The sequence below is a fragment of the Cinclus cinclus genome, chromosome 1 (assembly GCF_963662255.1).
Source record: "Cinclus cinclus chromosome 1, bCinCin1.1, whole genome shotgun sequence".
Taxonomy (NCBI): Eukaryota; Metazoa; Chordata; class Aves; order Passeriformes; family Cinclidae; genus Cinclus; species Cinclus cinclus.
Window position 1 is genome coordinate 110,339,765 of NC_085046.1, and position 26,855 is coordinate 110,366,619.

At 39.4% G+C, this 26,855-nt stretch overlaps 1 protein-coding gene across 1 annotated transcript in view; it reads left to right on the top strand.

The window, feature by feature from the left end:
- SPIDR (scaffold protein involved in DNA repair) overlaps positions 1–26,855 on the top strand; it is a 191,544-nt gene that overhangs the window by 119,038 nt on the left and 45,651 nt on the right. Inside the window, exons 9-10 of the mRNA XM_062488813.1 lie at positions 5,048–5,258; positions 7,068–7,318. Of these exons, the coding sequence (XP_062344797.1) occupies positions 5,048–5,258; positions 7,068–7,318 (462 nt within the window). The remainder of the gene's footprint in view (positions 1–5,047; positions 5,259–7,067; positions 7,319–26,855) is intronic.

The following is a 26,855-nucleotide window of genomic DNA, read 5'->3' on the forward strand; positions in this document are numbered from 1 at the left end:
ATTAATGGAATAAGTCCTCAGACAAAATATTTTTCTAGCAGGGGGACAAAACAAATATCTAGCTATTCTATTCACAAATAAAACGCACCATACTTTAAAAGTAGAAATTTTAGCTTTTTATTGTTACATCTTCTGCAGACCTGCTATTCTGAGGTGTCAAAGCCACATTTCTTCGGAAACCTGACACAGCTGAGAATTGTGTATTTGCCATATATGACTCTGGAATTGATCTGGTTGGTTAGTACTTCTTTTCCATGGGGAAAAGAGCACAGTCAGCCTTGGGAACTTGTACCACAATAATCCATTGCTTTGAAGAAGATAATTTCAAAGAAAGAGATACCAGCTGATTTTTGTTTTCTGTTTTTGACGTTGGGGCACGGGAAGAAGTTTTGTACTGTGAAAGTGTGAACCCAGAATTGCAGTGTCCATGCAGCGTTACAGTGGCAGTAAATGACGCTGATGGAGGCTCACACACAAGTGGTGAAATTGCTCACTCACACATGAAAACTCTGTGTTTGGGCAACCTCTAGTCATGGCAGAAAGCAGGTCTGTCCCAAATGGCTTGTTGATTTGGGATGTATACTGAGAAGATAGTTACTGGGTGATAGGTGAGCCAAGATTTATCTGAACTTGTGAAGTTTTTTGTGGTTTTGGCTCTTAATTATTATCATTAGCTCCATGCTCAGGCATTTCTTGGACATTTCACAGATAAAGCACTTCAAAATGCCATACAACCCTAAGCAAGAGGCAGCTTCCTCTACATTGGATAAAATGAGCGATTCCTAGGAAGTCAGGGATGGGCCCTGTATGCTGTTCCCATGGGGGATGATTCCTCACACTTCTGGGCAACAGTGTAAGGCTCTGGCATGCACTTGTTCTACACGTTCTACTGCTGTGCTACTTGGTGGATGTTAAACCTGCTTTACGCAGAAATCATTGTTCTGAGACTTGAGAACAGCCTGTTTCATAATTACAGTGCAAGTTGTAGGTCACTGAAACGTTAAGAGTGTTCATTTAATGCAGTGTACTCTTCAAAAAAAAACACTCTAGGCATTTTACACTTTGTAAAGGAAAAGAAAAAAAAAAAACAAAAACCCAGTAAAATACCCAGGGAGAGTGAACAAAAAAATATGTTCTGTAATTTAAAATGATCCAGAGTCTTCTCGAGTTCATGAACCAGCCGTGCCATTTGATGTCAGCAGAACTGAGCGGAAGCGTGTGGTTTGTGAGCTCGCTGCTGCCGTGGAGTCACAACACCTCGCTGGCTGTGGATGGGCTGTGCAGGGCAGACCACAGTGCAAACCTGCTGAATTGTTTAGCCCCGGGATTCAGACCCCGCCTCAAATGGAAACATCAGCTCCTTCACCCAGTGCCATGCTGTACATTCTCCAGCGTTTCAGGTCTGGGATGGAGACAGACCATGATTAACGTAGAAGTGGGCGAGAACGTCTCCTGCCTTCTTGGCCAGATAGCCTCCATCACAGGAAGGAGGAAGAGAAAAAGCAAGCTACGTTCTTGGAGAGAGAAGCAAGCTGATGCTGGAAAAGGAAAAAAAAATAGCATTATTGCCTCATGTTCCTTTAGCATGTGACCAGTTACAGCAATTGCTGATTGTCTACATACCAGGGAAAAAATGCCCTGTAGTATAAAAAGTTCCCAGTCTCTACTTCAGGTCATTACAAAGGTCTAACGGCAGTTACTAAGAAAGTCAATCCAACTTTTAAATAATACTTTGCTGAGCAAGAAAAAATCAGAGAGGACAAGAGATTGTTTTAGAGGAGTTTATAATCTGTACTGAGCTTTAATTTTTTTCCAGCATCTTTGGATTAGCTGAATGAGATGATGTCTCTCATTCTTTGAAAACTAGTTTCTAAACTATAATGAAGCAGATGGAAAAGAAGCAATATAAGAGAGGTCACAGAAGACTTGCAATGCCTATTTAACACTTTATGTCTCAGAGGATGCTGCAGAGTTTATTCTGTATTCTAGAGTAAGACTGCTTCTTGGTATAGAGAATCTGGTGCTGGAACATCCGTCTTAAAGTTGCCTGAAGTCTCAGGCACAGGGGCAACACATGCGGGGATTGCTTGGGGAAGTGATTTTTCTTTTCCCAGCTCTTTCAGCAGGATAGACTTTCTTTGCCCTGGTTTGTACCTTTCAAACAGACAAAAAGAATTTAAGGTATATGTGTGTCTCTAACAAAATTGCCTTTGTTGCAAAGAGAACAATCTGAACAATATACAGTGGCAATGCAGAGATTTATGCCATGATGACAGTCAAAGTTCCCATTCCACAGAGCTTGAGTTCGCTGAGCAGTACTAGAAAGAATTTCTGCAAACAAAGTTTTCAGTCAATTGATTGATATTATTTTAATAATTCTATTCTCATATTGAATTATATATATATATAACTTGGTAATAATGTAAATATACAATAAAATTATTCTACCTATTGTATAAAATATCAATAATTTTATGTTTTATATGTACATATATATATAATATTTCTATTTAGCCATCTACCTGTTTACAAAATAGCAAGCTTATTCCAAACTTTTTTCTTATTTTTTTAATTTCCATTAGTATTTATTTCTATTTATTCCTCATTCATTTCATTGTGAGGTATCTGTCCATTGAGAAATAGGGAAGATTTAAGTAGATGTATGTGAATATTTCTCTGATATAGCTGAAGAATTACTGCTAAGTCTGTGCATATTTTTTTTTTTCTTCAGAAGAGTGTTTTTAGTGAACTAATTGCATTTAAGAAATGAGAGGCTTCTCCTGGAAGTATACATATATATGTCCCTATTTTTTGCTTTGTGGAAATACCAAGTATCCATTAGTTCATGCATTACCCATGTAAAGGTATAATGGAATCATGAGTACTTCACCAGGAAAAGCTCTTGGCGATTATAAAGGTACTCAAGACATGGAATGCATAAGCATAGCAAAACCAAGGTACACGTCATTTGGGTACCAGTAAAACCTACCTGCCTTTAAAAAAAAAAAAAAAATCTGCTCAGGAAAATAAAAATAAAACCATAAACCTCAAAGTTTCTGCAAATGATTTGCTACTAACGTCAGTGGTTTTTTTAGAGAATGAGATGTTTTAGATCAAGCAAACATTCTTCTGACATTAGTGATGTAATGGTCTCGTGTTCAGAAAGATTTCCTGTTTACTTTGGGTCTGAACAGAGACATCTCAAGAAAGAAGGTGCTAAAATTTTCATTACACATCTGCATATAAAGACAGCCCAAACTGCTCTGAGATCTGTAATAAATTTATATACTATTGTGTTTTCTAGAAAAAAGTCGGTAAGTAACAGTTGAAAAATATAATAAAATCAGAGAGTCTCAGTTTGCTGACCAAGCTAATTCCTCAGTTTTAATCCTGTAATGCAGAAAATTATCAGGCAATGTCAGTTTGGCAACCTTGTGAGCTATTTTCATGCTCTAAACTGGCAGCTTTGCTAGCAAATTCATCTGAAGTTAAGGGACTAGGTGTCCCATAGAGGTGAATTGCTGCTCCCCTAAATCTGGGGAGCTCACAGATGGCAATAAGGCTTCTTCATGGTGAAATTCAGGACTCAGTTTTATGCTGTAACTTTTCATTAATTTTCTGTTTCAAATCATAACTTCTGTGAGTGTTCACAGTAGAAGCAACACATTTTATTCATAATTTATATTTAAATGTATCCTTTTTTCCTAAAAGGCCGAGATCATCTGCCTGTTGTTTTATTTTCCTAATGATAAAATATCAGGGATTATATTTAAAGCTTGCTGCAACTCTTCCTATGCCTTTGAAAATATGAATACATCAATCTCCCTTTAGCTATCCGCTCTCTAAAGAATGAAAGAGTGTGTTGTAAAACAGACTATGGTGAAGAGCTTGTAATGACTGAGATCAGAAAAAAGATATTTGAGTGTTTCATTTTACTTTTTAACTCTGTATGGTAATGTTTTGAGAAACAATGTCACAGATAGGGAAACTTGCTTCATCTCCATAATAGAACTGCTGAGCAGTCTAGAGACTGAAGTTCTGTACTCAGGTCAGCACAGCTTTGCTGCCAAGGCAGGAGAACTTGTTTGACACCTAGGTGATAAAAATCTAACAGTAGAGAAATACAGACTGTGGTAAAGTCACCAAGTGGATTTTGGTCTGTTTTGATGGTCTGTAGGAAATGAGATTACAGGTTGGCTTTGTTGGCTGACTTCATTAAATGCATCCTGTGAGTATAAAAGGCATACTTCTAAATGTGTAACTGTGATACCAGCATAAGAAAACCCCAACATCAGCACATGCTTTGGCATGAAATTATTGTGTGTTTAGAGATTCTGAGAACATTCCCTTAATCTGGTGGGTAAGAAATTGCTGCTTGTGGAGCTGTTTGGGAATTTACATTGGCACTAGAAACCAAAGCTGGATCTAGGAGAGCACGTTTATGACAGTGACAAACACACAGGCAAGATTATATACAGCATATTATAAGAAAAACATACGATTTTGCTTTTAGAAAAATAAAGAAGGAAGGAATGCTGCAAGAGAACAGATTTGGGTTGGTGGGAAGCACTCACCAGAGGGGAATGTCCTGCAACAGTCAGGCTGTGTCCAGTGGACCAGTGGTCTGAATTAACATGGAGCAGATTTAGTAGTCTTTTCATTGGTGGCTTTTACCTCACTAATTCTATGCAGAGAGTCCTGATGCTCTCGGTTCTGTGCTGACAACAGAGAGACACCAAGTAGCATTTGTGTGAAGTCAGATGGGGCTCATGGGGCTTGGCAGCTCAGCTGGCTTCCAGGTGTAACTTGTCCCTGGATGCAGTGGATCCCCAATCGCCCAGGGCTATGCCTGAACTAAAATAGCTGATCCAAGCCACTCTTTCTGTGGGCTAGGTAATTTGCAGTTTGGATAACACACCTCTGAAGTGTTTTAGTGGTAACTGTAGAAGAAAGGGGAGAGAAATGCAATGTAAATCACATTTTATAATAGTGCTTATCAGTAGCTTAACTTATAATGGATTTAATGCCACTTTTTTTTTTTTTTCAGGCAAAAACTGCTTCTCCAAAATGCAGATGTTCCTGTTATCATGAACACCTACTTTAGTCAGAAGGTGCTACTCAGTGAACATTCAGAAGCCAGAGAGAAGACATATGGTCCTACAAAGATGCTTATCAGGAAGAATATTATATCTTTGGCACAGACCTTCAGACTTAATGACCTTGATGATAAGTTACCCCAGGAATCTTCAGATAATCAGGTATGGTCCATTTGGTTCACAATTAAGCACTTGGTAAGAAGTTGGTGAGCAGATGTTTGGAAATCATAAGAAAAACAAAAATTCTAAATTACGACCTGTTTGGTTTCCCCTTTCATTTAGTCAAGGCTGAATAATATGAATGTTTATTTTAATAATATTTTCTTAGTGGAGGCTTTGGTCCATCCAAATGCTGAACTGCTGTGAGGTTATTTTGCTGAAATCTCACTACTGTACGAAATAGTAATTATAACTTGGTTTTTCATTGTTTTTCCTCTTTATAGCTGAATAGCTAAAAAATGGCTTTTTTCTTCTAACTCACTGAAGATGCTATTTAAAATAAACATTCTTTTTTTCTGTTTCTATGTCTTAACTCATTTGCTTACCAATCCTATCCTTTCTTTAAAGCATCAATTGATAACATCACCCCCCATTCCCACCCCTTCAGTTTGTTTTCCTATTTTGACTGTATTTGTATTAAAGTGACTACTGACTCTGCATTTCTGTAGCTGTGGTTGTACAAGTTGAGGTATTTTAACAGATTTGTTTTCTTCACAGTGTGTGCCAACACTTTCTGAAAGTAAGGCTCTTGTAAAAGCTTTATGTTGGCTACCTAAAAGATTCGTAATATTTGAGAAGTTTGGCCCTTCAAGTTTGAAGAACCATGAATGTCAGCATTTTGTGTTTACCTTATATATAATTCCCATTATAGGCCTGGGAATGAAAATGTTACATAAATCAAATCCTAATTGCCTTTCTTGCTTCAACTCTAACTTGTAAAAAGCTTCTACTGTGGTATTTGAAAACCAGAACAATTTTGTTCCCCTCATGGCTCCTAACAAACAAACCACTTCATTTAAAACTTGGTAGACAAGTTTTATTGCAACCACTTTGTAGACAAAGGATAGTGTCGTACCACAATTTTCTTTTAAATACTGCAAATTCTCCTTCTTTATTGGTGTATAATACTTATGGCACAGACGGTGATATTCTGAAAACCTTTCTTGGCACACTGCTTTTTATAAAAACAGGTTTAATTGTGAAAATTGAAATTTGGCTCATGCTCCAAAGGGACCTATGTATATTGACCATGTTAGTCTATGCTTGCCTACAATCTTTATTGAGAGGGATTTATTTAAAAATTAAGATAAATTACATTACTCATTTGGATAAAAGCAAACTGTAGTATTCATGAAATTTATTTTGCAAGTTAGGAAGGTTATATTAATAAAATATGTTTTAAAAGTAGTGACAAAATAAAGTTTTTGCTTTAAAAGTGTTATATTTTTCATTAATCATCTAGTTCTTTTACACTGAAATATTTTCCATTGAAATGTGTAAGTCTGAGGACTAGCTTATTAGTCTATAGAACTAGACACGTGTTCATTTCCAACTTTGTTTGAAAGTCCGGAAGCATTCAGGATGGATTTTACCCTTTTTTTTTCAGAAGAGGAAGGAACAGGACATCAAAGAAGTAAAAAGGAAACTCCATTCAAGGGGAAGAATCATGAGGGCTAATATCAGTTCTGTTTTCCTGCTGGTGTCACCTTCATCTCTCAGGGGTTGAGTTAGCTCAGTCCAGAGCACCTGTTAAATACAGAAGCACACCATATGTGCAATTCTCTTGAGTGTTTATTGAAAATGCACAATAAATAACTGGCCATTAGTCTTTAAGTTACTTTAGGAGTAGCAAATATTTTGAAACTGATTTTGCACTTGAACTTGATTTTTTATGATGGCATTTTCCTCTCTAGCTCTGCAGAATTTCAAGGTTCTCTGGAATGTTTCTCTTAATGGGTTTTCCTTCACTAGGTTGCTTGTGCTCCACAAACCCGTAACAACAATGATTCAAAACGGCATCCCTTAGCACTGAGTGCTGTTAATGATTCTCTTCTTGAAATGGTGGAAAGCCAGGGAGCAGTGGGATGGAGAGAAGTGCAGGTACGAGTCGTTATCCAAAGGGTGTACTGTTTGCCTGCAAGAGAAGGGTACAGAAGCCACACTCAAGGAAGCAAGCCTCTTTGTACAACACCTGTCACGAATTCAGATCCGCCAAACGTCAGGTGAGTAATAAGATGCATGGGTATTTTTTTGTTGAGGCTGTGATGTATGAGAAACTAAAGAAGAGTGAGTTCAGAAACGCCATTCTTAGTTGTCAGCTCGTGGGGAATAAGCATGCTCAGCAAGGACATGGGGCTGTTGATGGGTGTGGTGTAGTTCTTTAATTAGGTGTAGTGTGACATAGAAGTAGTCCTGCCCAGAGAAGGGAAGGATCTGTCTATAGTGTATGTCACCAACAGATGACAGGAACACTGTAAATGAATTAATGAGAAGTTAATTGAGAACATCATATACTGTTCCTTGAGTTTCAGAGAATAGTTGTTACATCCCATTTGCCTATTTCAGTCTCTGGTATGCTCTGCTAGTAAGTTATGCTCATGCAATGGTCTTTTGAAACAAGAAAGAAATACATAGAGAGACAGAGAAATGAAGGGCTTTTCTATAATGAGGATTTTGCATAGATGCTATTAGAAAAACATAGGTGTATGCTTCCATTGTGAAGTCACTGGAAAAAGATCCTGTTGACTTATGGAAATCTGGAGGCCACAGCAGTTAAGATTCCTCTGCAGTAAAAAGTGTTGTGGTGTCAAAACATAACCAGCAGTGCAGAAACATTACACGCAAACCCCATGGAACACACAGCTTTCAACCAGTTGTTTTAGCCTCTTATGTTTTAGTCTTTGGATCTTAACACTGTTCTGTTTACAGTGGAGGGAATCAAGAATTGTTTTCTTAAATACAAAAAATAATTGCGTTTTCCTTTCTGACCAATACTGAACCACTGAATTCTTCTCCTTTTGTGATCCTCAAGGCTTGAGACCGATGACTGATTTCAGTCTTTCTCAGCAGCCCTGGGTCTGAGATAGCTGTGTCTGTTATTGCATTTTCTTCCTTTGGTTTTGCACTAACTTTTGGTTCATGCTGGCTTAAATTTTTGAAAGGTAGTATGTATTAGACTTTTTTTCACTCAGGAAGATTATTAAAGTGAGTTAGAGTGGAGGAGCTTATATTAAGGTTCGAAGTTCAGCCTTTCAGGGCATAAGTAAACATTTCTTCCTGCAGAGTTTGGGACTTGAATGGAGATGTGCAATTAGTTTAACAGGTCCTATTGAGAGCTCTCCAGATGTAATTTGCAATAGGCTTTGAAAGGCTTCTTCAAAGGTTTGAAGAATTTGAGTTCCTCTAAGCTACCATGCAGGTGGATAGTGGTGTCCTCAGTGGTCCTTCTTCTTGAGCTTTTGAAATACTAGAATTCTTTCAGTTCTTGCTACCTTGTAGGCCTCTGGGTAATTTACAGCAGTCATTGATCAATAAAATTCCTCTAGAAGGAACTTAGGAAGTTTATTCTTTCCTAAAATACAACTTCAGTTGTCACCCACAGGAAAGTAATAATCAACAGCCTTGTCTCCGACATTTTTAGGAGCCCTTTTACATATAATAGTTACATTGAACATTGTTTTTTAAAAAATTATTGATACATCTTGTTGTCTGCACTCTTTGCTTTGTATTTAATTAATTCTTTATATAACATAAATATTTTTTAAAAAGTAAGAGGAAAAGTACTTTACCAGCCCACATCAATATGTGGTTTTGAGGATAGTACTCCTCCGTGTAGGTTTTCTTCCAGAGAGCTACATTTAATCAAATGTCAGGGCAGCTGACAGACTGTTATTCAACCTGATTTTTTAATTTCCAACTTTTAATCAAAACTACAGTCAAGTTGCAGTCTCACAATTTGAGGTAGTTAACCTGCCTGAGCCCACACCCTTCACAGGAATGGGGTGCAAGAAAACAGAAATCTCAGATTGCACTTCTTATGTCAAACATGAAATAGAAATAAAATAAAAAATGAGAGCTTGTTGCTTCTGTATACACGCTGTAGCTCGGTGTTCTCATGTGCAGTTGTTAAACTGGTCTCTTAAAAGTTCCTCAAATTTCATAGATGTCTCTGCTCAGAAAACAGCTTGTTTGTTGTTGTTCACAACTATAAGGCTGTGTTTTGGATCCTGAATTAAAAAAAAAAAATCCACTTTCTCGTTTGCAAAGAGAATGAACACTTCTTTTACAAACTTGAGGAGTGAAAAACACCTCTTGCTGCTTTATCAGCTGCTATTTCCATGGCTGATAAACATCCACATGAGACTTCTCCTCTACTAGAAATGTCTGTGTCTGTCACCTGATAGTGAGCAAAAGGGTCCAATGCCCTCTGATAGTCCTTTGAACCCACTGATGACTTATTCTTTTGTAACTAAAAAACCCTACTTTCTCCTTTTCAAACTTCTTTCTGTGAAGTAAAACTGCCAGGAAAACAAGGTTTGTATTTTGAGGCAAGATTTGTTAGATTGTTCATTGTTTCATAAACAAAAAATTCTAATTAAATATCAAGGTAGATTAATACCTAGTTGATTAGTATTTTAAACAGGCTGTTCTGTTGCATATCTTCTTTTGTAGCACTTCACAATAACCTAGATGCTGTTGTCACAGGGAAGCATAAAAACCACCACAATAAGCTGAAAAGAAGCATGAAATCAAACGTGGAGTAGGGGAAGTAACGCATTTGGTTCAAGGCATCTGGTTTCTAGTAAGAGAGTCACAAATAGTGGGGGAAACTTCTATTTTGATTGTAAGGAAACAGATGAATTTAATTCATTAAAACTAACACTTGTGAAACGTAGAAACTATGGGGCTGCCTATATGCATCTAGCATTTATTGTTCATAAATACACGTGTGGAGTATGACCTTCTACTGATAGACAAAAGGACATGTTGGAAGGGTTGAAGTTTGCTCAGCTAAAGTATTCAAAGCATTTTCCAAGGATGCTGAGAAATCTTTGCAGACACTGAGGACTTCTTCGGCTTCTGTTGTCCATAAATTGGATCCACATTCCCTGTACTATTGTTGAAATATTTGCCTTTTCCCCCATAACTAACTGCTCTTGCAAATGGACTTTTCATGCTGAAGGAGTTTCTTGGGGGGGGGGGAAAAAACTCTTAGAAAATATGACTCACTGTGACTGTCTGCCCATTTCCAGCATTCCTGGCATACTTTTTGCTGCCTTGTCCCCTCTGATGGCAGGGAGATACTTTTCTTAATGACACAACACATGTTTGTCTAAACCCAATTGTTTTGATTCTTTTCTGAAAATGTCCTGGCTTACAAGTACTAGGATCCCAAAGAGACTCCTGTCAACCTGAGGAGCTCACTGGCCCAGAGGTGTCTGACTCACTGCATCGGCCTTGTACTTTGTGTTCCTGGGATAAAGCAGTGTATAATTTGGATTTTGCTCCTGCCAGTATCTGTTTGTTTTGAGCAGGCCATGTGAGCTTAGTAAAAAATAGAGCTGGTCAGTTTTGTGCCTTAAAGGACAGGGCTGGCAGTGTGGTTGTCAGTGTAACTAAAATAGATGCACTTTTTAGGACTATTAGGCAGTTAAACTGGTCAGAGCACTCAGAGGATTTGTGTGAGGAGGCTGGACAGAAAAGGGTGTTGTCATGAAGGAAGAATTAACCACTGCTGGTAGAAGACAATGCTAGCTATAGCTGTGATTCCACACTTTAAAATCTGTGGGGTGACTAGACAAATTTTTCCATTCACTTCTCTTGGCATGTTTCCTACCTGAACAAAGCCTGCTATAGCTTTCTATTCCAAGAACAAAAGAAAGACCATATGTTTACTTTAAAAATTAGTGTGATCTGCACCTCTGCAGTAGTCATCTGTAGTTCTTTCAGTTTTGCTCTTTATTTTGTTTTCCATTTGCCAGATCATAGAGCGGTGGAAAGGTCTGCCACCATGCAAGCAGGACCCTTTGGGAGCAAAATATTTAGAAGACATGGGGATTTGTTTGAGTGGCTGGAAGAAATAAAAGTGAGGAAAATCACATTTCTCTTTCTGAGCAAGCCCAAAGGAACATGATAGTCAGTTGCTGTAATTCATTGTGGTCTAGCAAGTTGTTGCAAGTCTCTGAGTAGCCTGTTCATATGTAATTCTTAGTAAAACAGTTTTATTGGCAAATGATAATCCTGTAGAACTAATTAATTTCTTAGTTGGATTTCCTTCCCCTCCCCTCTCTTTTTCTTCATCCAGTGATCTTTGCTGTTTATCTTAACACAAATCTAGTCAATGGGTTAACCTGTCTGGCAACATGCATGACCAGAAGTGGAGTGTCAGATGCTGCAACTAGCATTCCAAAGAGATGGATTAATAAAGTTGTCCCTCTGGTACGGAAAACCTACCTTAAGTTTTATAAAGCATATTGAAATCAACAACAACAACATAAAAAACTCTGGAGGTATTCTTAATTGAAAAGAGCCCAGATTGGAAAGGACTGTCGTAAAAGATCCATGTTCACAGATGCTAACATCTGTCAGAATGTTTTTTGTGGCTGACTTAAATCTGTTTACAGCATTCCATTTCTTTTTTATGTTTTTTTTTTTCAGCAAAACATTTTAAATGGAATGGTCATAAATGCAAGTTTTTAAAAATTACATTATGTTTCTGGGATGTGATTTTTCAAGTGGAAAATAAACAGGAAATAAGTAACTGAAATGCAGTAGAGAGTACTCCATAAACTAAAAGGTTTCTCTATTTTTCCCCTCTTCAGTTCCTTCTCCGAAGTGAAGATACATGTTCTTAATATTCTTCCAAAGTAGTCTAATTGCTACTTGACAGACTTATAATAGTTCTCCTAATAGCTGTGGTTCGAGCTCTAGTAACTGGTTTCTGCTTTGAAGTCTCTCTCTCTCTCATTTTCTTTTTTCCTTTTTTTTTATTCACAGTAAAGACTGCCTGACACTTGGATTATCCCCTTTTGCCTCCACCCTGCTCTATTTGTAATTCTCAAACTGGAGCCACCAAAACAGAGAGTAAGGACAAAAGACTGTTGGAAAAACAGCTTTAGTGTCACACTGTCCAACTAATACTTTAAATTGTCTTACATAGTTAACACTGTAGCTTCCCCAAGCTGTTGTCTGAATAGCCCTGAAAGTCTGTTTTCCCTGCTGATGCTGCAGACAACTAGATGGAACTTGGGCTACTTCCAGTGCCACCATAGTACAACAATTTGTTAATTTGACATTGCTGTTTATTTTTCAGTGCTAAATATTTACATAATCTTATTCTGTCCAAGGGCAAGGTGAAAGCCCTGTTATCTGATATACTCTGTACAAATGAACAAAAAAAAAGGGACCCCTCAGTGTACACCAGCGCTTTTCATCCCCGTGCTGGGAATAGGCAATTAAACAATTTGCTGTTGTTCTAAAATATGTCAGGGCAGTGACAAAAAATGCTGGTACAGGAAAGAGACTCAAGAAGACAATAGCCAGCACAGACCACAAGTGTGACAGGGATTGAGTCTCCTTGGAAAGCAAATGAACAGGAATAGAACCCAGCTATTAGATGGCCTATACTGTGTGTGCAGGCTCCTGTATGCATCTAGCAAAAAGGAGACACTGGTTGCTTTATTTCCTCCATGCTCAAGTGCTTAGACTGATCAGTAGGGCACCCATGTGCTGACAGAAGACAGACACACCCCAGGCCTTTTTTTTTGGTCAAGAAGGAGGAGTAGCTGTACTAACTGATGTACTCCCCATGACAGAGAAATTGTAGAGTAGCACAGAGAGACAGGTAAGTGGTATAGAAGCATCATTATGTAGAGCTGTGTGTTCCCCACCTTGTAACCATACCATTTCACACCTTCCACCTCTGATGATCACATGCAGGGCTTTAGGAATCTGGAGAAGCTTTATTGCACCTAAACACCTCATTTCCCACTGCCCTTTGCTTCATGGCTCTATGCACCCAATTGGCTGTTTTTGAGGGACTGTGTAAATGGTGAAAATGGGAAGAGTAACTGGTCCCTGTACATTATCCTACAGTAGAGACCAGTCTAGGGAGAAAAAAGCAATCAATTTGAAAACATAATTTGCCAGCCCTAGAGCCTGAATCAAAGTGTGTGCTGTTGTACATTGGGTGGTTTCAAACAGGAATAGTAACTTTCCAGCACCTGTTATTTGTCAAAAATTATTGTAAGGCAGCCTACGTGAAAGATGTGGAATCTTACCCTTGGCTTTGGTCTTCCCCCTGAATTTTTGTATCTCTGAAAGTAACGTGGTTGATGGAACTGAGAGCAGAAATCTTCCACGTGTGTTTTACACCTTTACATTTCACTCACTATACAACTTCCTGGAGGAAGTGTTAAAGTTGTGCTGAAGCTCTCAGAAGCCTTTGTGAAAGTCAGACTGTGTCTCTGGAATTTGTTTTCCTTCTACCATCGTATCCAAAGGCAAGAACCTTGAGCAGTGATAAGTGTTATAAGTGTATGGATGGAGGTGAGCTAGCAGATGGGAGAGAAATTTAACCACCTGAATACTGCACAGAATTTCTTTGCCACTTGGTCAGGTAAACAGTCTTTGTATGCACAGCCTTAAGTATCTTCAGAGGTAGTGTACAAACAGAAAAACATCAGCACAGATTTTATGTAATAGCAGTTTTGCAAAATGGAAGATTCTAAGAAGTAACTTTGTATCATCAGCTTTGTAAAAGCGTCTGTTGCATATAACAGATCAGTACTCCTTGGAAAAGTTATTACAAACATACTCTTTTGGGGAAAAGGAGGTCTTGAGTCTCAAAGAGTCAGGATTGCACAGTTCTGTCCAGATTATGGGCACACTCTATTAATTAAGTTGAAAGGGACAGTGTTGCTGAAACATAGGCCTGGACATCTGTATCTTAAGCTTTTCTACACTTCCTTTTATACAATGCAAAAGATGAGGACACAGCAAACAATGCAAATAAAACAAAGCTCCTCAGAGAAGACAATTAGTTCTTTCAGTAAGCACTGTGATTTTAAACTGGTATGTAAGTTGTAACAAGGTTATCTTATATTCACGAGCCAGTCCAGACTGGTGGCTGCTGGTTTTGTTCCATTTCTCCCAGCCAAAGGCTGTCAGCAGCATCACACTGGGTAGGGGTCTACTGTGCTGAAATACTCAAACTCTTTTCAGTTAATGCTTCAGTTCTCTCTTTAACTAAAGGGCACTTTATAGGGTTTGGAGGAGAGCATGCTCCTCAAATGGGAAAGTGATGAGCAAAGGCCTGGGATCAACTTGCTCTATATTACAGTTCACATTGTAAGGGTTTGAGTGGGTTGGCAGTTAAGAGAGATTTACTTATTTTTTTCATTTTAGTTTTACAGTGAGAAAAAAAGGGATTATTTAACTGATACATACTGCCTGATATATGTTCAAAATGGTTATGTAACATGCTCAGTGTAGATACTTGATTGGAAGTGTGCTGGACTGCATTGTGGACTCCTCTGGACAACATGCTTTGCATGTGCCTGAGGCCAGGAGTGAATGCAAAGTGTACTTCAAAGGTGTTTCACATTTGACAGGCTGAGACAGTTGGGGCTGTTCAGCCTGGAGAAGAGAAAGCTCTGGGGGAGAATTTAGAGAAGCCTTCCAGGATATGAAGAGGCCTTGCAGCAAGGCTAAAGAGGGATTTTTTTAGAAGGGCATATAGTGATAGGACAAGGGAGAATGACCTTAAACTGAAGAAGCGTGAGTTTAGATTAGATATTAGGAAAAAAACCTTTACTGTAAGAGTTCTGAGACACTGAAACAGGTTGCCCAGAAAGACTGTGGGTGGTCCCTCCCTGGATGTGCTCAGAACCGTGTTGGATGGAGCTGTGAATAACCTGGTCTGCTGGAAGCTGTGGATTTCCTCTCTGAGGCAGCAGCTTTCCCCACTATTGAATTCAACTATGTTCTAGTCATGACAACTACAGATGTTCTTGTCTTTGTCCTATAACAATGGCTTTATGCATTTTCCACTGCCTCTGAACAAATGCCAAAATTTGTAAATTCTGTTTGACATGAGGAAAAATGTGCGAGGAAATTAATTTGATTGGAACAAGTTATGTCACATCTTCAATATGGAGCTATAAATTAACTGGGTGTATTAACATAATGTAAGTGGGAAGTGGAAGACAATGTTAGCAAAGACACTTGGTGCCTAATCTTTCCAAAAGTGTTTTTAATTTCTTTATTTCTATTTAATTTAATGGTAAGCGGATATTTCCTTTCCAAGGGAGCTGTAAACTGCCAAAGCTTTCTTGCTGCAGCTTGGGCTGTTTAGTCCTGATTAAAAATATCTGAGTTAGGAGCTCATCTATACCTTGGTGCTTCTGTGTATCCGAGTCACCTTTTTTATTTGTACTGCTAGGGTTTAAGGGAGAATCATAACAATAACATCCTGAGAAAACAGGTATTTGAAGTGAATGCATGAACAGTCAGAAAAATCAGTGTCTCTCAGGCTGTTTATGCTTCAACAGTGCAAGTGGGAAGAGACTCTACTAAGGTTGTGGATTTTTAAGAAATTAGTTGGAAATCGCCTTATATGTACAAGGAGAAGGGGGAGAATTCAGAGCAAAAAGAGGTGTCACATCTGGTTTAGAGGCTGCAACTTCAGCAAATTACGAATTGCAATTGGATTTCTTTCTAATTTCATTTTAAATGCTTGCAAGGGCTGCACCTCATAGGATAACATCTGTATGCTACATTTAGGAAACTCCTGCATAGTAGACAAATGGGTTACATTCTGTGATTTGTTTGATCCCTGCTGAATACATAGAAGCTGTGCTTGGGGGTGATCTGCGTGGTTGCATTTGCTGTTTGGGTCGTGCAAATCAGAAGAAATTAAAAAGTCATGCATTGAACAAAATCATGATGAAGAAGAATCACGATATTTTGAAATAACTTTTTTTTTTAAGATAAATGTACTTTTTGGTATCCTAAACTTTTTTGATTAAGATCCCCAAATTTACTGATCAACCTTGTGTATAAACAGTTTTCCATTATAAAAATGAAAATAAAAGCTAGGTATGATTCTTAATTTACTGATTCAGGCTTGTGGTTAGCCCAGCATATTGGATAGCGAGCCAACATGCCTGGCCTCCCTGTCGACACCTGGAGGGTTTGTCTCTCTCTGAGGTCACCTGCTGAAATCCATAGAAGCAGATGGTGACAAAGTAACTGCTTTCACGATAAAACCATTTTAACAGAGTAGATAAACAGTCCACTAGTCAAATAGCAATGAAGATTTTGTGTGCGCACAATGTGGATTGATAAAAATTGCCGATTCTTGTGGCGCTTCAGTATGCCGATGTTTTTAGAATCAATTTACAACTCTTAGTTCCACGGAGTAGAAAGACACGCTCTTTTTCCTTTTCTCTATGTGTCCTGGACAAACCTGTCTTCTTCCTTTCCGCCCCCCCCCCCCCCGCGTTTCAGTTTTGTATTTGGCACAGTAAAGATGTGAGTAGTGCAGTAAGTTCGGGGAGCGTGCAGAACTCGGGTTCTCAGGTGTGAAGTGCTGTCCCTCAGCTCCCTGCGTTATTTGCGTGAACCGAGCCTGTGACGGCGCAGCGAGGCGACACCTCTACACCAAAACGCGGGGACGACGAGCCCAGCCGCGTTCAGCGGCTGTGCAGCCTGACGCTTCCCCGTCCCGCGGTGAGCAGACATTCCCTGCCTTGATCCCAGCCTTCCCTGGGAGCGCGGGGTTGCGGGAGGGCACGCGGTGAGTCCGTCCCCCCGCGTCCCCCGCGCACACGCTGCTCGGTAAACAAGCCCGGGGAACCAGAGCCAGCTGGTTCGGAGCAGCCCGTTCATTCACACAGACCTCTTGGAAAGAGGGGCCCTTGCGCAGCCCTGACGTACGGGCTCGAGGGAAGCGGAGAAGTCAGTATTTATGTTTTCATTAATGCTTTTTATAGCCGCGAGCCAGCTGCAGCTAGTTAGCGTTAGCCTAGGACATCCATTAGCGTGCAGACCTCTTACGCAGGATAAAGGGCTTCTGATGGAAACAGAGTTGTTACTCATGGTACTCCCGGCTGTGTGTTTACATGAAGGCTCCTTGTGCTGACATAGGATAGATATAGATATATATATATATACACACTAGAACAGCGTGCACCTTTCCAACGAAAAAGCTTTCCAGGATTCAAGAGTATTTTTTATAAAAACTTTTAGTGCAGCAAATGCTGAGATTTGCATCTTTAAATGGCGTATTGCTTGTTTAAGAACTATTCCATTTAACTAATGCTCTGCAGCTATGCAGATGCATAAAATAGTTTGTGTTTAGCTTTTAGGATATATTGTGAATAAGCGGTATTCCTGCAAGTCTTGAACCCACCAGTTTGGACTGTTAAAGTTTTTTTGCTATGAATGATGTAAGTGGCTGGCAGTAGCACAGGGTGAATTGGACCTAAGGGTTTAGTCTACAGAAACTGATGGCTCAGCTATCCTTCTCTGGTTTCTCCCAGATTTTGCTTTTACAATTTTTCCCCTCTTCTTCTGGAAGCTAGTTAGTCAGGAGGGCATTTAAAAATAAATAACAAAAGCAACTGCAAAACAAAGAATGAGGAAGGCAGGAGAGAAGTTCTGTTTTTAGAACTCCAGTATGACAAGTAATGCTCTCTGCTATTTGCATCAATATGACAGTTTCCTTTCCTGGTCGGTGAGTGTTCCCCTTACAATTCTGACACCTCCATTCATCCAGGCAACCACACAGATACCTAAAGAAAAGCAGGAAAATTTGTCTATACTATGCTTTGCATTTCTGTAGGAGGTGTGGAATGAACTTTCTCACAGATAATTTAGTCCTTCTGATAGTTAAAGGTTTGGAATAGAAAGTGTCAGCACTGACTTCCCTCTCAAGTGGTTTTTGTCTTCCAAAAGTAGGTTGTACTGAAGATCATCGTCTCGATTCCTCTTCTTCACAGGTCTTTTGCCACTTCTTGCAGTGTGTTTTACACAGAGAAAAGATTCCTTGCCAATGTAAAACGATCTCAGCCTGAATTTCCACTCCTCTCATCTTTGTCACAGTCGCACCAGTTGTCAGTGATGAACTCTATTCAGTCAAGAGGAATTCAAAAAGTTCCTTATAAAAAGCTTTGTTTGCCTCTCTAAGCCTAACCTCATGAAAGTATTGATTACATCAGCCGTCATCATGTCAGAATTATACCTTTATGGTTCACAAAAAGAAGCTTTATAGTGCTTTTCTTTTTCATTTGCACAACAGAATCTGTGTGTGAAACTGCTGAGTAGCCCCACATACCAGTGTCAACTCACATGGTCGAGCTATTGTCTTACCAAGAAAAAAAGTGGGGTTATCTCCCAAAATTGAATCACTTCTAATCTTCTGTTCAGATAAATTTCCTCCACCCATCCATTTAGGTACACTAGCCTTAATGATCCACTTGAGAAGAATGTGACAGGCTCTTGAAAGCTCTGTGAGGCTGTGGAAGCCCAGCTCATGAATTATGCGTGTTCCCTGCCTACAGCCTTAACCTCAAAATGCAGGTGGGAAAACTTATGTCGGGAGTACCTAGACTTTCCTACAGATCGTGTCTGTGATTTGGTTCTCTTTTGCCTTTACAAATGTGGTCAGGGCTCAGTTCGTTCTAATTTTAAAGTCAACTGGTCTTTTGAGGACCGGAAGAATAATTTCTTACTCGGCAAATTCAAGCTTTGATGTGCTACATTCTTCACTGTAATGCAAACCAGCAAAATTTTGCTGGAATGTTGTGCACCATTCGTTAAATCTGCTGGAAACTTGTTCGGTGTAATCTGATAGAAAACATTTTTGTTCATTTTTGCTATTCTACTAAATGCTTCCTAAGCGTTAGGGGGTTCTTTTTATGCAGAAGGAAATTACCTATGCGGTGTCATCATATACTGGCCCTTGGGCTTGTTTTGGATTTACTGTTCAGCCATTCAGGGTCCCCGCTCATTTGTTCCTCATGCTCTTGTGACTGAAATGAAAACCTCTGCGCAAGAACTTAGTTGGAGGAATGTGGATAATTGGGAAAAGCAGTTTTACCCAACCACGTTTTCCCATAAAGACGGCTGGGACAACCAGCACAGTGTGCTAGCTTTGGGTGTTGTGGTCACACATCATTGTACCAGATACAATGTAGAGACCATGTAGACTAAAAAATCAAAATCTTTCTCCTCCAAGCATTTGGCAAAGGTCTTTCAAGTGCTTTCTCAAAGTTCATACTTCTGTGTCATCTAGCTCAACACAGCGAAATTTAACACAGCTAGATCCTGACTGCCCAGTCCTTTCCCTGAGTCACTTGCCAGTTGCCTTTAATTTTTGGTTCTAATATACGGCTAGATTTTACAACATGCAAAGAATATGTGTTTGAGGGCAAGGAGGCATTATTAACCATGGCAAGGAGTCTGGTTACAGCATAGATTTTCCCATTCCTCAAAGGCTGTGACAGTATAGGATAGTACATAATTAGGTCCAGTAACGAAGTGAAATAATTTTTACTAAATGTGGCAGGTTTTTCACTTATTTTTTGGATGGATTTTTCTGATTGCTTGAGGACGGTCTTTTTCTTGTGTGTTCTGTCCATGGGATCCTAATGAGGCACGTGGTATGTGGGAGGCATGGATAAGAGAGAGATAAAGCTGTAATTTCTGTCATCAGGCAGTACTGGGTTGACAACTACTAATTTTATCTAATCTATTTACCATATATACCTTACTCCTTATGCTGAGTAATTGCCAGAAACTCCCTTCTTTGGCACCCCTTGCAAAACATTTAATGCATATTTTTCCCTCTGTCTCTGTATTATGTTAGTGTATTTAATATCTGAGAAATAATTGTTTAGCCTGCTTGAAAAAAAGAAATTATTGTCTTGGGGTTCAGATGTACAAATGGAATGGATGCTGAAAAAGAGGGAGCTTTAAGGAGGTATTGGAGACCTTGGTGTGTTTTGGAAATCCATACATACGTAGTACCACTCACTACAGTGAAGATAAGACAACAGAAAAAATAACAGTGATTTCTGTAAATTACCTACATGGCCTATTGTTCTTCACACACACACACATTTGTTCCATTTATCTACTGAAATTTGCTAAAAGCATGTGAGCAGTCTAAGCAAACTGGTGCATGTCTCGTGCCCAGTGTGATGGAGCGTGAACCTGGTTAAGGTTTCTAGACATTCTGTAGTAATTGGTATATGTGCCTTATGGAAAAAAAAATATTCATATGGTGCTATTTACTAGTAATGATTTTTCATTTCTGTTTTTATTTGGAAGTGCTGAGTTAAGATTTCAGATTAGTCTGAATTTATGGTCTCTGCTAAGATTAAAGTTACAGTGTCTATAAACCAATTGTCACTTTATGGTTGAACTCGGAAAGCTGTCAAATAGAAACATTTTATATACCAATGTCTGAACTACTCCCTTGGCCCCCCACCCCCCAGTTATCAGTAACCTCTAACTACCAGTTTCCTTCACCAGTTAAGTCCCATTTTCTCAATCACCCACATTTAAGATTTAAAAACTCACATGTTTTGCTCTCAGCAGTGCTTCTAGTGTGAGTCTCTTCTTGCAATTAGTCAGACTAGCAGGTTTTCTTCACACTATTGCAAAGAAAATGTTGTCTGACCAGTCTTTTCCAAGTGAGGAAGGAGGAGGGAAGGCAAGACTGGAGAAGCATTACCATACTGGCCACTTTAGGTCAAGCATGAATGTACAGAAAGGTGTTGAAATCTTGGGAGAAGCTGTGGGCAGTAAGTGAGAGTGATGGTCTTGTTGGGCAGCTTCCCATGGGAGCTGGCAGGATGGTGATTTGTGAAAGATGTGTAGGGTCGATTCTTTTAGTGAGCAAGGGCTCAACTGCTCTTCCAGTCACTGGCTCTCCTGGCTTGTGTCTGCTAAACTATCCAGTAGGGAAGTGGGAAAATTAAGAAGAAATCAAAAGCAAGCCCTTTTTATTGTGAAATTATGATAATATTCATTTTCAACATAATTAGTTCTGAAAATTCATAACCTTCAACCCATGCCCACCAATTCCTTCCTCCACTGCCCCAGCAATGCAGAAAAATGCAGATAATCACAGTTTCCTTCTTTGCTGAGGCTTACCTGTATGCAGAATTTTGGAGATGAATGCCAAATACGTGGGGTGCACATTTAAACTCTGGTCATTTCCCACAGCAGAACGATTTTGTTATGCTCATCTGAAGGAATTTTAGTTTAGCTAGGGATTAGTAACAGAAACTTGCTCAGTGATATCTTCTCCATTATTTTTCCCACCAAATGTTTTCTTGAATTGCCTTTCATTTTCTGCTCTTGTTCTAGGGACTAAGAGTTCTCATTTCATCTTCTTAGCAACTGCACTCAGTGGGTATGACACACTTCCTAACATACCCCTCTGCTTCTGAGAGAAGGGAGGGAGGGAAGGAAGACCACTAGAGTGTGCTTGTGGAGAAGGCAGGATTGCCATTGCCGTAGGGGAGTAGAGCAGGGAGGATGTTTGGGTGGGGGCCAGGGTGGCCGTGGGGAAATGTGACCCCATGGGAGACTGCTGCGCTGGCAGGGCTGAGCGTATGTGCAGGCACAGAGCGGGAGCCCAGAAAACATGTGGCTCCTGCTGTTGCTGAACCCCGTGCTGCCAAGTCTCCATGGAAGCCTCTAGTGTGGGTTCAGTAGCTTCTGGCAGCCAGGGGCTCTCTGCACTGCTCATTTTGTCCTTTGGCTGGAGCTTGCGAAGCACAGCTCCATCAACAGCTTATCCCATGCTCTGCTCCTCTTCTTGAAGCTCTCCAGTAGCACATGCCCTTTCTCCTTTCCCCTACTTTGGTCACTGCTTGGTGTGTGACCAGACCTACAGTTTGTTTGACTTCTTACAGCATGCAAATGCACTCCCTTCCCAAGGAACTAAAAATCTCTTCTTTTTAAGACCTGACAATTAAGGTGATTACAAAATAGCTTGAGGGAGAATTAATTCAAGTTACATCACTGGGACCATGAAATGTCTCAGCAAAGACTAGTTCTGCTCACAGTGAAGTGTGTTCAGAAGCATGTGTAGTGTTTGTGAGATGGAAGCAGCCCCTGCCTGTAGGTAGCCTGATATTTTCCACTATGAAAAATTCTTGTGACCTTTTATTTGCAAAGCTGTTTCAACTCCATTGTTTGCTGTAGACTTTTGATGTTCAGAGGGGAATGCCCTCGAGGTGGGAAAATGCCTTGTTTTCTTTGGCCGAGGCTACAGCTGGCTCTACCGTGGAAACAGTTGGGCTTGGAAAGGGAGGAGGGGGGGAGATAGAGAGATAAAGGATAGACTTGCCTCCTCCAGCCTGAGAGGTTCATGCCACCCCAAGCAGGACATATTTCAAGGTGCAGGACAGAGAGCTGAAGTAAAGCTGTTCCCAATTCATCCTCCCCAGCAGGGCAGAAACCACACTGTTCCAGCTCCCTCTGTGAGGGCATCACATGATATTTTCCATATGTGTGAAGCAACAGGTGGGTGGCACTTACCTGGAGCCTGACCTGGGGCTGACAGAATTCCCCTTTTTTACCCAGCAGTGAGACTCAAATGTCCCTTGACTCAAGCAGTACTGGTCTGCTGAAGCTGTGGGCCTGCTAATACAAATAGACATTCTTTAACCATATGTTGAGAGGCACAGGTGCAAAATACTCAAAAAAGATGCAATACTGGATTTCTGCAGAATATATACATGTACTGAAAACTGAATGTGTCATCTGTTGATTTCAAGGTACTTAACCTTATCACCTTTGGATTCTAAACAGGAAGGTTTTGTAAGTTTTAACTATATCTGATCGTGAATTATAAAAAAAAAAAAAAGTCCCAATCTACAAGAACACAATTTAGGATGTGTGTGGGCTTATATATATGTTTATATGAATGAATTATACATATAAATTCTGTGTTTACTCTTTCTAGACTCATGGGGTTTTTTTCACAGAGCAGCACAGCCTGTTGCACTTTTCATTTTTTGGATCAGGCTGTTCTTTCCATTTTCTGCTGTTTTATCAGCCATGAATTTCTGTTCTTACAGCACAAACTTGACATCTCTGTACTAGTTTGCAGTCAGTATATATCTATTAATGGACTTTAAAGTCTTGCCTTTCTCTGTCTCTCTTTCCTGCTTGGTGTTATACAATAGAAAGAGAGGAATATTGCTAAATAGTTACTGTTTGTTTGCAGAATTGATGTGGCATGTAAAGCAAATAATTACACATACAAATAGTACTGGTACTCACAGCTATTTCTCCTGCATACGCACATAAGGGATTTACACACTTATAAGGTCATATTTTGCTTACATAAACGATCTTATCTTCTTGCACCCTGTGCTGTGTGGTATTCCAAACATTGTAGGGAGCATGAAAAATGTCGATAGTATATACAGATCATTTTAGCATATGGCATACAGTATAGACCAGTTGCAGAGCATGTGGAATAGGGCAGTACAGTGATTAGGATTTTATTCAGGAATTTGTATTTCTTTTGATTGTCTCACAGTCAAAGTAGTTTGTTCATTCAGGGTGAATGAAAGTTTTCTCTGAACAATTAAAGTGGGCTGAGGAGGTGCTTCTCTGAAAGGAGCTGAGAAACTAAAAAGAACCCCAAAAGGTAACAGTGGAGGAAGAAAGAGAATCAAGGAATTTTGGGCAATGTGGGACCATATTTTAAGGAGTTCTGCTAGAACTGCAACACTGCAGGAGGCCCTGACAACTCACCCCAAGGTGAGACCAGAGAGGGGGCTTGTGACCATCATCTTCTATTCACCCTGGGGGTAAAATGTAGAGAAAACACTCTAGTTCTTGGATCTCATAACAGGAAAATAAATCACAGAATGTGTTAATCTGGGGGGAGTGGGAAAGGGAAGATAGGAAGGAGATGTGGGAAAAGAAGAGGAGGAGATGAACATTCATCTTATTTATTGTGGTTGTTAAGGTGTGCCTAGGATTGGTTGATGGGGATTGGATTAGGTGGTAATTGAGTAACAATTAATTAATCAGATAATCATTAATTCTGACCAGATAATGAGGGAGGGTAGGAGAAACTGTGTTTAAACAAAGGTGGTTTTAGTTGAGTGCAACTATCCATTACTTAAGGGGGCTGGAGGGAGAGGGCAACTGGACATTTCTTTGTCAAGAAATCCTTCAAACACCAATTTAGCCACTTTTTCATAGTGGATTGATCCAAGATTTGGCCCTGCTTCCTTTTTGTCCAGTTATCTACTCTTGGTTGTGTTATCAGGGTCTTTTTACTTTCTTCATGTTTTTGTTTCTTGCAATTCTGCTGAAAAATCTTGATGTTACTGATAGAATGACAAAATACAGGAGTTGTGGTGATTGCATTAAGGGTATACTAAAAAAAAAAATCCTGGTAATTCAGTTTCTCCTGCTTTCAAGACTTACAGATAGCTTCTTACTATAAGTTACCATTATATAATAATATTAAGCATTTCTGATGGTATTTAAAACTGGTGAATGTTTTAAACAGGTTGAGAAAAATTTTCCATTAGCTTGTTGGCATAGTCTTAGGTTGCCTTTATAAAAGAGAGGTTAGGTAAGATACTGAGGAAAGATACTGCCATTTGAATACTTGAAGTAATGATTCATTTAATGCTTTAAATAAATATGGGATTTTTAACTAGCGTATGCTTATTTAGGTCCAGATTATTATTTATGAGTTGCTTGACATTCCAAAAACCAGGGAACAAAAGACTCCTTATACATAATTTTAAAAGGTGTGGCAATCAGGTAGGATTATCTCTTTTACCATGTCATAATATCTTGATGCTTTGTTAGGGCATTTTACCCTTTTATTGTTTCCTAGAATAAATATGGTAAGCCACATACAAATAATATTTTCATTTCTAAAAAATTACTTAATTTGACTATATTTTAGATATATTAGGCAGCAGTTAACATAGTCCTGAAATTTTCAATAAACTGAAGTGGAATGCAGCATTTGATCCCCTTATGAGTAAGAAACTAAATTGAGACACCAACTTTTTTTAACACATATGATTAATGTTTGAAGTCACATGACCAGCTGATAGATACTCCTAGTTTTACTGACAGGCAGCAGGTTAACTAGTGAACAGTCAAAGAAGTATAATATTGGAGCCTTTTCAAGAAGGATCAATTATTTAGCATAGCTCATTTCCCAGGAAAAAAGTAGTTTATTCACCTCCTGTCAGTCCTGTTTTCCAATTATTTTGTTCCCTCCTCAAAGGCCAAGCTCTGTGGCATCTTTATGCATAACTGTGGTGACACACAGTGCTGTGAAACTAATTCTGCTAAGTATCTGTTGCCTGTTCCTTTGGAAGGTTAAATCTTTAGCATATTGTTCCATTGGACCTCTGAGAAGCAAAATTTGCTTTATTGTTACTGACTTGTCCTTTTCTGGTGTGACACCATTAAGGTGGTACCACAAAGAGAGCTCTTCTAGATGTTTGCATGACATTTCAGGAGAACTACACCCAAGGTTTCCTTATATTCATGGTGCCCCAGATTGTTTTTGAGCCACACTGGGGAGTTCGTAGGAAATTGCATCAAATATTGGAAGTACTAATAAAACCTGGGCTTACCACAATTGTGATAAAATTTTGAAAATCAACCTCATCTTTTCACACTGGCTGGAAGGAGCCACCAGGTTGCTCTCAAAGATTTGCCCATTTAGTGCAAACACTTTGGACTTTGGTCTTGACAATTAGTGAGGGTTCAGGGGAGGAACACCTTTCCTAAGAAGCCAGGAGCCACGCATCATTTTATAGATACAAGGAAGGGGAGGCAATCTTCTGTATTTTCAGTAGCTAAAAATCACATAAAGTTTATGGTGAGCCAGGGTGTTGTGCATGCCATTGAATTTTCTCTAGAGAAAGTTTTTATCTTGGTTGGAGGAGGAAGAGAGCTGTGATATCCCTGGTCCATCTACAGTCAGGCCAACATGTTCCTGCTTGTAGAGTTAGAGTAAGTTCAGCTCCCTGTGCACACTGATCAAAACACATCTGGTACACATTCCTAGGTGTTCCTGTGGATTTCTCAGACTTGGGTAAATGAGTTGTAGTGCTGAGGGCTAAAGCCAGCAGAAATTGCAGTGTCCACTCAAGCCTCAGACCCCTCTACAGAATGCCTTCACTTATTGGGGTGAATAAAGTGTATTTTATATTTGTTTAAAATTCTGAAATCTTCTACAAGCAGAACATGTTTCATATTTAGAAAGAAAATATTCAGACGTCTTCATCGTTCCAAGAGTTCTTTGGAATAAGAACATTTAAAATATTGTCTCATAAACTGTACTGCAACAAACAGCTCTCAAAGGCTACTGGAGTTCAGTGAGAGGTTTGGGAAGTGACCAGTAGTTACATATTACATCAGGTGGTGTAATAAGTACCATTATCTTGTAAGTATTTTCACTTCTGTGATGGTAAATCTAGGTGGAAGTGTATATAAATTGCTATTACCTGCTATTACCTGTGATGGGGTGGACTATTTGGATATCCCTTTCACATATGGATAATACTACTCCAATCTGAAAATTAATGTAGTGGGAACTTGTGAATGGTAAATGGTAGAGGGAAGATTGGTCTCTCAAGAGTAAGCCCCAATTGCCTGTCAGAAAGGAACACAGATTCCTCATTTACTTTGCTGAATTTTGATAGTTAAAGACCAACTTTAGCATTTTGTGCAGGAGTTGTTTTT